General features: G+C 34.8%; 2 protein-coding genes across 3 annotated transcripts in view; both read right to left on the bottom strand.

The window, feature by feature from the left end:
- Window positions 1-12774, bottom strand: part of LOC106909107 (uncharacterized) — a 15633-nt gene continuing 2859 nt past the window's right edge. Inside the window, exons 3-10 of one of the 2 annotated variants that reach the window (XM_088016288.1) lie at window positions 5388-5478; window positions 4646-4775; window positions 4426-4519; window positions 2860-2971; window positions 2452-2772; window positions 2250-2340; window positions 1079-1169; window positions 1-970 (exon numbers count right to left, since the gene is read on the bottom strand). In XM_088016288.1, coding sequence (XP_087872414.1) covers window positions 884-970; window positions 1079-1169; window positions 2250-2340; window positions 2452-2772; window positions 2860-2935 — 666 coding nt within the window. In that variant the 5' untranslated portion in view covers window positions 2936-2971; window positions 4426-4519; window positions 4646-4775; window positions 5388-5478 and the 3' untranslated portion in view covers window positions 1-883. The remainder of the gene's footprint in view (window positions 971-1078; window positions 1170-2249; window positions 2341-2451; window positions 2773-2859; window positions 2972-4425; window positions 4520-4645; window positions 4776-5387; window positions 5479-12774) is intronic. The other variant, XM_088016287.1, reaches the window with a different exon arrangement.
- LOC106909104 (uncharacterized) overlaps window positions 7984-12774 on the bottom strand; it is a 22281-nt gene continuing 17490 nt past the window's right edge. The window contains exons 2-4 of the mRNA XM_088008286.1: window positions 9095-9546; window positions 8923-9013; window positions 7984-8645 (exon numbers count right to left, since the gene is read on the bottom strand). Of these exons, the coding sequence (XP_087864412.1) occupies window positions 8363-8645; window positions 8923-9013; window positions 9095-9546 (826 nt within the window). The 3' untranslated portion in view covers window positions 7984-8362. The remainder of the gene's footprint in view (window positions 8646-8922; window positions 9014-9094; window positions 9547-12774) is intronic.

Here is a 12774-nt window from a genome sequence, read left to right as displayed (position 1 = left end):
TCAGATTAACAACATTTTAATAAGTTATATTGATTGTTTAACAAAGTAAACCGGGGAGGAACACATCATAATAACTATGTGAACTTTAAGAATATTGTACACAGTAGAACATGAAGGTTCAGTTCTGTGATGTTAATACATGTTAATGAACAATTGTGTGTAAATACATGAGATTATGGTCAAATGGCTAATATTCACATCCAGTCCCACCAACAGGTTGGTGTTAAAAGGCCCATCAAACATAATAAATAAGACAAAAAAAAAAAACAAGCAAATGTAATACTGGTAAGTAAACAATGTTTAAAGAACCATAAACCCCAATAGTAAATGTTTAGTCATGGTCATGTTGATATTTTTGGCTTTCCAGACCCAGATTTGTAGTTTTCTACCATGAAGTATTTTATAAAACAAGAAAGAATCCTTATATTTTACAATATAGTTTCAACTTAGCTGCTCATGGTCTTGGAACGTCTAATGATGGAACGATTTGGGATTTTTAGTTAATACTTTAAACGTTTGTTTATGAACCGTTCCATTTTACAGTTGGTTTGCAAGCCCATTTCCACTATGCATAATATATATGTGATTACATATGTATAGTATACAACATGATACGTCACAAAAATATGTTTGTGCTCTCTGAAGCTAAATTACTTCTAATAAATTAAAATGTATCCTCATCCTGTTTCACTTGCTGTTTGATACAGACTTGTAAATTGATACCTAAGTATTTCAATTATTGTGCTATTTCTTAAATACAGTACAGGTAATAGTACTTTACTTGAGAAATAAGGATGCTGCTTTTAAATTACAGATTATTTAAGCTTGGTCTTCCTGGTGAAGCAGCTCTTCTCAGATTTAGTAGAGCCATTTCATGAGATCTCTAATCTACTCGTTGTTTCTCTGATGATCCACACGGCTTGGCGATTATTCTCCATATTGCAGTTGTTTTAAATTGTGAAGGAATTACCTATGAAGTTAGAGAGTGGAGGGGAAAAAAGGAACAAATAGGAAGTCTTACACAGGGATTAGGGCAATTTGTGAAAAAGAATGACACATTGATTAAAGTTTTTCCAACCTTTCCTCCAGGCCGAACATCATACACGACACAACTAAAGGTTCTGCTGTTGTTCAGGTCCAAGCTTTGGTTTCCACTTCCATTATAGCTCCTGACATGAAATAACTAAAAAATCATTCTGAAAAACGACAACCTGTTGCTTCCCAATTTAGACGCAGACTAATACAAACAGATTCCACACCAAAAGATGCAAAAATACATAGTACGTTGACAAAAAACAAAAACAATCCATGATCAAAAAGACAGCACCTTTGGTAGCAACTTAATTGCTACTTTTTGATTCCCTAATTTTATTGAAGAGATCTTTTAGAGCCTTTCTCCGGATCTTTTTCTGTACTCACATATAGGCCTAAGGAAATGGGCAATATCTAAAAGGCATGTCTTTAAAAAATAGGAGGAAAACCTGACGCGTCATCATAATTTGCTGTAAATAAGCTGTTCAGATTGTAGCACTTCAGGAAACACCTTGTTGGTGGTACAGTGTTGTGTCATATTTGATAAAGTGTTTTATCTTTGGTACTTTTATTTGAGAAATCGTCTGTCCCTGGCAGGCTGTCAGTATCAAATCAAAATGCCTAATTTGCCTAATTTAAAAATAATCTTTTGCAGCCTGTGGAGGCTTTTTATATGAAATTATTTTCCCAGAGATCAGATAGGGGAACATCAGAGATCTTGGAAATATTTACAACTTTGCTAATAATCGACATGGAGTCTCCCACAATAATTAAACAGTCCTAATCAATCCATGTAAGATATAAGAGCTCACTAAGATCATTGAAAATGTTTTTCAATGACTTGCTCGTGTTACCCTGCTACCTTGGATGGCTGAGGGTAATGTAAAAGATGATCTTCCCTCAACGTGTGATGCTGTGCCCAAGCTTCTCTATGCAACCAACGCGGCAGCGCCTCTAGCGGTTTCTGTGTGGAATTGCATAGGACTAACTAAAATGACTAAAGAACTTATTACAACGAGAAATTAAAGATACAAAAATAAAAATTATGTGGGGGTGCCTATATTCTTAAGTATTGCTTTAATTTACTATTGACTTGTTTTTCACCCCTCTACACTCGCTCATGGCATTTTATCTGGATTCACAGGAAAACCCTTTCACAGTTAGGTGAATCATAAAGTATTTTAATTTCAACTCTAATGCTATGGAGAATTACTCACCTGTAGAGGCCGAAGACTAGTATGATGCAACACAAAAGCAATACAGTGGCAGGTGACAGAATGAAAAAAATATACCTTGAGAAATTAACATCTGAAAGAAAGAAGAGGCTTAGTGAAAAGCAGGTTCATTTTGAACTGTACAAGTTCAAAATGAAAAAAATACTGATACAGAAGTGATCAGTCTTTTTTCATCTCTACATACCTTGTTTGTTAGATACAGTTAAATTCCACGCCATGTTTCGAAAGCCTTCTCCATCAGTTGCAGTGCATGTATACAGTCCTGAATCATCATGTTGAGCTCTAGAGATGCTGAGCTTGGAAGGTATATTATAGTCTATTTTGACTCTTTCAGAGGAAAAATTTGAGGACGTCTGATTCCATGAGATGGAATATGAAAAATAATATCTGCCATTGCTCCAGCTGATTATCTTAGTGTCATTCTCAGATATGTTGCAAATAAACACGACCGAGTCGCCGCTGGACACCGACATGTTCCTCTGAGTTTCCATCTGAGTCGCTGACACTGAAATATACAGACCAAGGTTACAGTAAAACTCAGTTCAAATCTGGATGAAAACATGCAAAAACAAGAAGAAAATCTGTACAATACCTTCAAAGGCATTCTGCATTTTTAACAGCTGAATGAAGAGTAGAGATGCTTGCTTCAGATTGAACATGTTGACCATCTGACAGAAAGAACCAGACTGTCACTTTATCATCTGCTGCAGATGTAGACGCAGAGGAAGTGTTAAGAAAGGGAAGTGGTTGAATGTTTTCTTTTTTAAACTGAGGCAAAGTAGCTATGAAAGAGTTGAGGAAGTCATGATCGACAGAATAGCAGGCTGCTGCTAAATCCAATAAAAATGAGTGGAGTATCAGATCCTGGCTTTATAGTAACCAGGATCTGATACTAAAAAAAAAAAAAAAACTCTCAGTAGAGCAGATGTGCTATAGAGGGATTTAACTCCAGAACAAAATTTCTCTTGAATTTCCTGCCCTTGACTTGCATAAAACTTTTTCCAGCACATTAGAAAGACAAGGTAACTTGGACACAGGCATCAAAATTCTGAGTCGTATTTTGCTGGAATCTCACACACGCCCCTCTATTGGACAAATACGGTAAAACTAATTAATCAAGTTCAGTGTTTCTCAATCCTGGCCAGCAGGGACCACTGCCCTGCATATTTTAAATGTTATACTCCAGCTCACCTGATTCAAATGATAGCATTATCTCCTGTGTCTCATCAAGTACTGTGAAAACATGTTAATAGCCCATTGATTCAGGTCAAGTGTGTGGCAGAAGGGAAACAGTTTCATTTGAGCAATTCCAACTTTTTGTTTAATAGTGATAGATCAGTTGTTGAAGGTTGTATTTGTATTTTTTAGATCTCACTGCCACAGTGGCATCTTCATTGAGGTTAGAAGAAAGATATTGATATTGAATTTATCAAAATTCATCACTGAGGTTAAAATTGTGATAAAATTTAAGATTGCTTTTACCATGAGATCTGCTGTATCTCATTGACAAATGTTTGACAGTAATAACTAACTGGAGCTGATGAATTTGTGTTGGGACTAAATCTATAACTAGAACAAAAACTAAATAAACTTGTGTTTGAATGTTTTTGTTTTATTTTTTTAAAATAATCTCTTTACCAAGATAATGTGAAATAAGTGCAATAAAATATTTACCACTTTTAAATTCTCCACAAATTCAATTTCAAAAGAACTGAACCACATGTTTGTGAAGTTCTGTGTCAATTCTGTGTAAACGATGGTAACTCAACCACGTCCCCTGCTGGAAAGAAATAAGATTACAGATTTGACACTAAAATGAAATGAGCCTAATTGAACCGAATTTATTGTTATTAAAATAAAAATTTTATGAATGTGCATTGGAAGCTTTTTCAGGACATTAAGGGACATGAAGCGTACCATTACTGAATACATGACACATTATAACATAAAAATACATTTAGAGCAAACATCGTAAATCATTTCAGTTGCAAACAGAGGTTGCATGTTACAGATACATTAGATTGCATGTTTGAATTTCCAGTTTTAAGGATAACATTTTTTACATCTTTAAACTGGATCTTCTTCTTGATGAACCCTTCAGACCAAGGCGTAAACTAAATATATTTAGGTCAGTCATTTCCTGAGTGGTGTGACGTACTTGTTGTTCGTCTTGTCATCAGTACTGCCTCCACGTTGTCCTACTTGTCAGTTCTCCTCCATATTGCTGTAGTTTGGAATGGTGAAGGAACTGCCTACAAGGGTTTAAGGCAGGAAAAGAGCCAAGATTGGGGAATAAAATAAAAATTGTTAGTGTTGCAGAAAGTAAAGAACTTTGCTGGAATAAAAAACAAACTGCATGATAGCAAAGTTCCTCTAACCTTCGTCCCATCCATAATGTTGTATTGAACCGTAGTAAATGTTCTGCTGTCCTGGTTTTGGTTTCTGGACGTGTTCCTCCTGCTACCATTAAATAATAACCAAAGATTGGCACCATGTAACCTGCTGCGTCTATAAAACACATTGTTTTTCTGATAAGGAAATATTCACTTTATGTGATTTCTCTTCAGGAAGGAAGTGATTTACAGAACCAAAACGACATTTCAATGGCTTTACTCATTAAAAGTTTTAATATATATTTTTTTTATTTTCTTGGTAAGTTTAGAAAACACTTTATTAGTTTTAAAAGAAGCATAAGTCAATAAGAGTACGCACTAATTCAGATGTTTTTGTTTTTTTTCTCAGAATGTTCCGGTTTGCCTCGGCAATGAATGTAATGAATATTAGATTTAAAAAAGAAGAGCAGTCAAATAGATGATCAACATATTGTTATTATTATCAATGTGCTTCCTTTTGCATTTATTGTTTTTAAACTATATTAGTGGTCAGCTTTATTATGAAATAACCCGTTTGAACAATGAAGAATGTGCTCTAAATGAATCCCTGTGCCTGTAAATTCATTGAAAACTAAAAAATAATCTAAACTGTGCAGCATGTATAAAACTATTCAGTTGAAATTTCAAGGTAAATTGAGACTATTTGAACTTTAGAGCTTCATTAGAAGCAGAAAAAGTTCACAGTATGTTTTCATTCTGTATTAAAAACTTAAAAGATTTTACTGACCTGTGGAGGCAGAGAGCTGTAGTCATGAAACATAAAATCAATCCGAAGGCAGACGGCAAAGTGAATATAATGAACTGTGATGAACTGGTTCCTATTAAAGATGATCAACATGGCACACAAATTTAATTTTAAATGTTACAGTGTGTGTTACAGAAAGAGTCAGTAAATGTTTACATACCGTTTTGATTTTCGAGAACTGTTACGGTCCATGTAATGTTGTTAAGGCCTTTTTTCCCACTTATATTACAAGTATAAAGTCCTGCATCATCATGCTGAGCACTATCAATACTGAGCGTAGAAGGAATGTTTGTGTCTATTCTCAGTCTGTGAGAGGAGAAATTTGAAAAAGTTCGATTAATGGAGAAGGAGTATATAAAAACCCATCTGTCTTTGGTCCATTTGATCATTGTTGTATTTTCATTAGATATATAGCAAGTGAGCAGGACTGAGTCTCCTCTGGACACCAACACATCGTAGTGATCTGCTGTAGCGATCCCTGACATTGAAGAAAAAATATATTAACAAGGCAACTTAATTTAAGAATCTTGCATAACAAGTAAAAAATAGGCTCTATACCTGCAGATATGTAGTTTGTCAGTAACAGCTGAATGAAGAGCAGAGCAGCTTGCTTCAGACTGAACATGATGATGTGAGGAGCAGGAAGATACTCTGTTATCTTATAATGTAGCAAAGGAGCTCAGTAAAGGAAGTGGCTGTTTGTGGTTCTTTGAAAAAAAAAAAACCTTCACAGCAAGATGAAATGTTTATTGGAAACTAATGTTCAAGTAGAGAAGTGAAATAAACTTGAGTCTGTTCTATTAATAAGTAACAAAAACTGTCATAAAAAGCTTCAACTCAAAGCAGAAGAAACTATTTCTGTTTGAGTTATTGTCAGAGTAACCACATACACACAAGACGAAACTCCCGCAGTCCCTGTTTGGTCCATCTCATGTCATTTATTCCTATTAAAGTTACTGACCAGTTATATCCAATAAAAAATCACCTCCTTTGTTTAATAACAAAAGACATGCTGTGTAACAGCATGATTTTGCTAGAAAGTTGCACATGCCCTCTAGTGGACTAAATTTAAATAAACAAGTCAGAATATTTCATTTAGTTAAAAACCAGTTTCAGTTCATTGCAGGTTCTGGGTCAGAGATGACTGTAGAAGAAGACGAGCTTCTTGCGATCTGGTGTGACTGGGAAGTGGGAGTTATTTGCTTGTTCGGAGTAGAAGCCACACACATCTTTGTGCACATCAGTTATCAATACAAGCAGACAAAAACACTCCAGTGAAGAAGAAAGTGAGGTCAATCATTAAGTTCAGAAAATTAGCTCTAATTCACCCTAGAGTATCCCTTTAAGAGGCTCTGTTTTACCTGCCTAGAGTAGCTTCTGCATCTGGAGGTCCACTTTGTCACTGTTTTACTGGTCTTTGATCGTCTTCTATAAATGTAAATCCAGGGGCTGAGCAAGGGAAGTGGCTCAATGTGACTTTAAAAAATTGAGGAAGAGTGCCAATGAGTTCATGGAAACATCATTCAGATAAGAAAGCTGAGGAAAGTTTTAATAAATAATGTCAATAAACCGTTGTTTTAAAAATAAATAAAAAAAATGCTTCCTTCTAGATGCTGATAGTTATTCCACTGAATCTTTTTATGAACTAAGAATGCAAAAGTTTTCTTTATCCCAACATCTTTAGCAAACCACAACAAGCAGAACCTCCTCGTCTATGTGACAGATCTGTTTGTTTATCCTTCTGACGGACATTCAGCTGCTTTAGGGTGCAACAGTTCATTCTCTTCAGGGATGCAAAAGCTTCTCACGATACAGTGAGAAAACGAGGTTTCCTCATATCATGCCACCTCAGATCACATTTTGTGGCTCAAGCAGGAAATCCTCATAACACACCACAGAAACTGCAAACATCTTCATCGATTTATGTTATGTTCTGCTACATTAAATGCAACGACAGAGCATGAAATAATTTACGTAATCCATGTTTTTCATGCATATTGTCTTCAGTTTCATTTGAGCAATTCCAACTTTTTGTTTAATAGTGATAGATCAGTTGTTGAAGGTTGTATTTGTATTTTTTAGAGCTCACTGCCACAGTGGCATCTTCATTGAGGTTAGAAGAAAGATATTGATATTGAATTTATCAAAATTCATCACTGAGGTTAAAATTGTGATAAAATTTAAGATTGCTTTTACCATGAGATCTGCTGTATCTCATTGTCAAATGTTTGACAGTAATAACTAACTGGAGCTGATGAATTTGTGTTGGGACTAAATGTATAATTAGATCAATAAACTTGTTTTTGGATGTTTTTATTTTACTTTTCAGAACAATCTCTTTACCAAGATAATGTGAAATAAGTTATTTACAATCAGATTCTTCCTTAAAACTAAATGTTAAAAAATGTACTACTTCTAAATTCTCCACGAATTCAATTTCAAAAGAACTGAAACATCTTTGTGTAGTTCTGTCAATTCCGTTTAAGCATAAGATGATTGTAACTCAACCACGCCCCCTGCTGGAAAGAAATACGATAAAATTCCACTTGACAGATTTGATACTAAAATGAAATGAGTTTGATTGAGCTGAATTTATTGCTATTAAAATAAGCATTGTATGAATGTGCATTGAAAGTTTTTTCAGAATATAAAGGGACATGAAGCGTACCATTATTGAATACTTGACACATTATAACATAAAAATGCATTTAGAGGAAACATCATAAATCATTTCAGAAACATGACGCAAACATCATAAATTGTTTCAGTTGAAAACAGGTTAAATGTTACAGTTACATTAGATTGCATGTTTGAATTTCCAGTTTTAAGAATAAAATATATGTTATATCTTCCAAACTGGATCTTTTTGATGAATCCTTCAAAGCAAAGTGTGAACTAAATATATTTACGTCAGTCATTTCCTGAGTGGTGTTATTTGCTTATTTTTCCTCTGGTCATCAGTACTGCCTCCACGTTGTCCTGGTTGTCAGTTCTCCATATCGCTGTAGTTTGGAATGGTGAAGAAACTGCCTACAAGGATTTGTGGTAGGAAAAGAGCCAAGTTTGGGGAAAAAAAACAAAAGCAGTGAGTGTTGCAGGAATAAAAGCACTTTGCTGGAATAAAAAAAAATCAAACGGCATGATAAAGTTTCTCTAACCTTTGCCCCATCCATAATGTTGTATTGAACCCAAGTAAATGTTCTGCTGTCCTGGTTTTGGTTTCCAGATATGTTCCTCCTGCTAACATTAAACAATAATCAAAGAGTTTCACCTCAAAACTTTAACTTGATGTTTCTTTCTCAGTGTTGTTTTTACATCTGTAAAACACGTTGTTTTTCTGATGAGGAAATATTCACAGAAAGTGATCACGCTTTGGGTAAGAAATTATCCACAGAACCAAAAAACACATTTCTCTGGCTTCACTTATTAAAAGTTTGAAGGTAATTATTTATTTATTTACTTATTTTTTTGGTAGTTTTAAAAAATCAGAAGCACGAGTCAATAAAAGGCCACTGACCTGCAGAGGCAGAGAGCCGTAGTCATGAAAGATAAAAGTAATCCAATGGCAAATGGAAATATGATTGTAATATCCAGTGATGAACCGATTGCTGAAGAAAAAAAGGATTGTTAACCAAAGATTAAAATTTAAACTTCACAGTAGATGTGTTGCAGATGTGTTCATTACATACCGTTTTGACTTTCAAGAACTGTTACGGTCCATGACATGTCGTTAAGGCCTTCATTCCCAGTTATATTACAAGTATAAAGTCCTGCATCATCATGCTGAGCATTATCAATACTGAGCGTAGAAGGTATGTTTGTGTCTATTCTCAGTGTGTGAGAGGAGAAATTTGAAAAAGTTCGATTATTGGAGGAGGAGTATGAAAAAAAACATCTGCCTTTGGTCCATTGGGTTAATGTTGTATTTTCATTAGATATTTTGCAAGTGAGCAGGACTGAGTCTCCTCTGGACACCAACACATGATAGTGCTCTGCTGTAGGAGACAATGAAATTGAAAAACTAATAATTATAGTTAAAATCTTAAAAAAAAAAAAAAAAAAAAAATTAAACAGAAATTCACTCCTTACCTGTTGAGACACTCCAGATATGTACCAGCTGGATAAAGAGCAAAGCTTGTTGCTTCAAGAGGAGCATGATGTCCACCTACTTCTGAGGAGTCAGATTTTCTGTTATCTGATGCTGCTGTGAAGGAGTGCTGAAAAGGAAATGGCTATTTCCGTTTCTTTGAAAAAAAAAAAAAAAAAAACCTGTAAAGTAAGGTACAGCTCAAATGTTTATCAGAAACTAACTTTGGAGTAGAAAAGCTAAATAAACGTTGATCCATTTTGTTAATGAAGAGCTTTAACTCAAAGTAGAAAAATAAACTATTTCTGTTTTCTATAATTCTGCCAACGTTAGACACATTTAGAACATAATAAATATTAGACACAAGTCAAACATTATGTCTAATAAAATTGTGTCTAATAAGTTTTAAAGGCATAGCGTGACCTCGCTATGCCTTTAAAACAAACTTGTTGGTATGTTGTTGCAAAACCTCTCTGGTTTTGCTATAGATTTTGTAATAATGCACATGTCTTTAGACAGTGGGAAGAAGCCAAAAAACACAGAGGAGCCAAACATTCACAGGAAGAAACTCATACAACCCCTGTCTGTTCTAAGTCTATATAATTATGTATCTAATTTAATATTTTCCTCTTAAAAATGCTGACTACACATAGCCAACAAGCTCAGCTCCTTTGTTTCTTGTATTGATTTTTTACAGCACAATTATGCAAGAAATCCTCTGCACTAAATCTAACAAAACTTCTACTGCAGTTTGACACTCCGGTAAAGTCACAAAAAGTCGTTATTTTATTTCAGTTAAAAGACTCATTTTAAGTATTTATACAGACAGTATGTCAAAGAAAAATGTCCCATTGATTAGCATACAAACACACATCTAGTTTAATAAACTTCAAATTAGGATAGGCTGGGATAAGAATCCTGTTATTGAGGGTAAGTATTGCAATGAGGAAACATCACAGGTCCATGTGGTACCAGTAGGTACTACTGGATCACACAGCAGGGTGCCAGAGGGCAGAAAGGTGGATGTGATGAACGTGACATGAGTAATGAGAAATGTAGCAAGAGAGTCACTCTGTACTCTTTATAACTTTGGCAGAGTTCAGAAATTACCAATCTAATCTGAGATATAGAAATAAATGTCTCTTTTTTTATATGGTAATGGTATTTCTCATGATCAAGTGCCTGGTTTTCCATCATTACATTTTCTCTTCTCGGTCAGATTTGGGATGATTGGTGAACTCTTCATGATGGAATCAGTTTCAGAAACTGAGATGAACTGGAGGCCCAGGGTTTAGTTTTAATGCTATGTAACAAAAAAAAAACAAACAAAAAAAACACACACACACACACACATGAAATGAAATTTTAGTTGCCTAAGAAGCTTATGAAGTTTAATTTTATGGGGTGATTTGATTACATGGCGACATCCACAGTGTGCCATTTTAATGTACAACTGAAGACATTATCAGTTGTTATCAGATGCAACTAGTTTCATGCAACCGGTTTTACACGACCACAGTAGCTCTGCATCTGACTGTTCCCTGGAAATTATTCATGTTTCAGTTCTTCCTCTCTGACACATTTTCTCACTTTCCATCTGCCTCCCACACGTATTTTTCATCTTAAGGACATAAACTTCTTTGCATTTTTAACAACACAGCAGTGTCAACATATTGATAATAAAACTGATGAGTTTACTTGTCTGTCACCATGCCTTATCAGAGGACTAGATGTACCTTCATCTTACCATGGACAAGAAAACAATGTTTGGCAGACTGGCATCCAGTTTAGAAAATAGACTCAGAGTAATAATAGTGTTTGCAAATGAGTGAATGTGGAAAAAGACTCGACACAATGTTTATTCCCCGTCAGGCCGTTCAGAAGGACGCCACCTGCCCTCTGCTGGGCATAAGTTGTACTACACTGCATTTAAGCAGTGAAATAAATTCAAATGAACAGGAATTAATAACTACGTTGCTTCTCTTATACAGTTGAACTTCCCCATAAAGTACATCGTGGTGACAAATATTCTGCATATTATAGACAATGTGTAAAGACATATATGTTGTTGATTTGTGACTTTCTTTTATTGACATGTTAAACATCTCCTTTGTTAAATAACAATAATAATGTCCTTCAAACCGGGTCTCTTTCTTCAAGTAAATTAAAGAAGTCTGAGCTCAGACTTCACCATAGACAGAATTCAGTCTTTCCATGTAGTCTCTTCTGTGCTTTTTGCTCCTCCACTGACCTGTACCTTCCAGCTGATTGTGGACTTCCTGCAGCCAAAAGACAGAGTCACAGTTAGAGGTCAGAGGAGCCAAACAGCGGAAGTACGCAGAAAGCAGAAGAACAAGAAATCACACTGTTTAATAGACAAGAATACAAGCACTGATGAAATATGAGGAGGTCAGGGGTCAGAGATGACTATAAAAAAACTTCTGATGAGTTGTGTTTGTTTGGAGAAGTAGCCACACTCATCTCTGTAGCTCTGCCAGTTATCAGTGCAAGCAGACAAAAACGGTCCAATAAAGACGGAAGTGAGGCCAGTGGCTTCAAATACACTTTAGTCTCCAAGTCAGAAAGGCAGAATTAAAAGTATGCAAATCACATAAATTATTCTGACCTGTCCTCCCGATTGAAGCTGAGACTGGTGTTGGACTGGTTTCTGTCTTTCTTTTCTGGTGCCACATTTTCTGCAGAGATAAAACAATAACCATTAATCTTCATAACTATTCTGGTACTACTTTGTAAAAGAGACTAACAAGGTCAGGTAACACGTTGCACAATAAGGCTATTTTGAAATTGCTGGCATTCCCATAGTAATAGATGTAATAAGTCAGACATAGCACAAAAAAAAAAACCCTTGTCCACAAAGCATCCAGATGGTTCATTAATAGTCAGATTCTAATATCTGATTTCTAGTTCTGAAAATTACAATCACATGATTGTCTGTTCAAAACCAAATGCAGAGTTGGGAAGAATAGTTATAAATTTTACTCAAGTAAATGTAAAAATATATTTTGTATAAATGTTTCTTAAGTAGTGAGTACTTGAGTAATTCTGTTTAATCTGATTTAATTTGTGAAATTGATGTAGTTGTACAGACACAACATTAAATTCAGTGGAGGCTTTAGTACGTAAAAAAAGTAAAAAAAAAAAAATATATATAAAAATGCTTAAAAAATAAATGCAAAATAATAAATGAGCAAATAAATAAATAAATAAATAAATTTCCAAATTTCAGTTTTCCACAACATACAACTTCTAAAACCTACACCT

Source organism: Poecilia mexicana, unplaced genomic scaffold, assembly GCF_051168715.1.
Source record: "Poecilia mexicana isolate PSO_F unplaced genomic scaffold, ASM5116871v1 scaffold_2, whole genome shotgun sequence".
NCBI classification, from domain to species: Eukaryota; Metazoa; Chordata; class Actinopteri; order Cyprinodontiformes; family Poeciliidae; genus Poecilia; species Poecilia mexicana.
The sequence above is the reverse complement of the archived record's forward strand: the minus strand, read 5'-3'. Positions and strand labels throughout refer to the sequence as shown.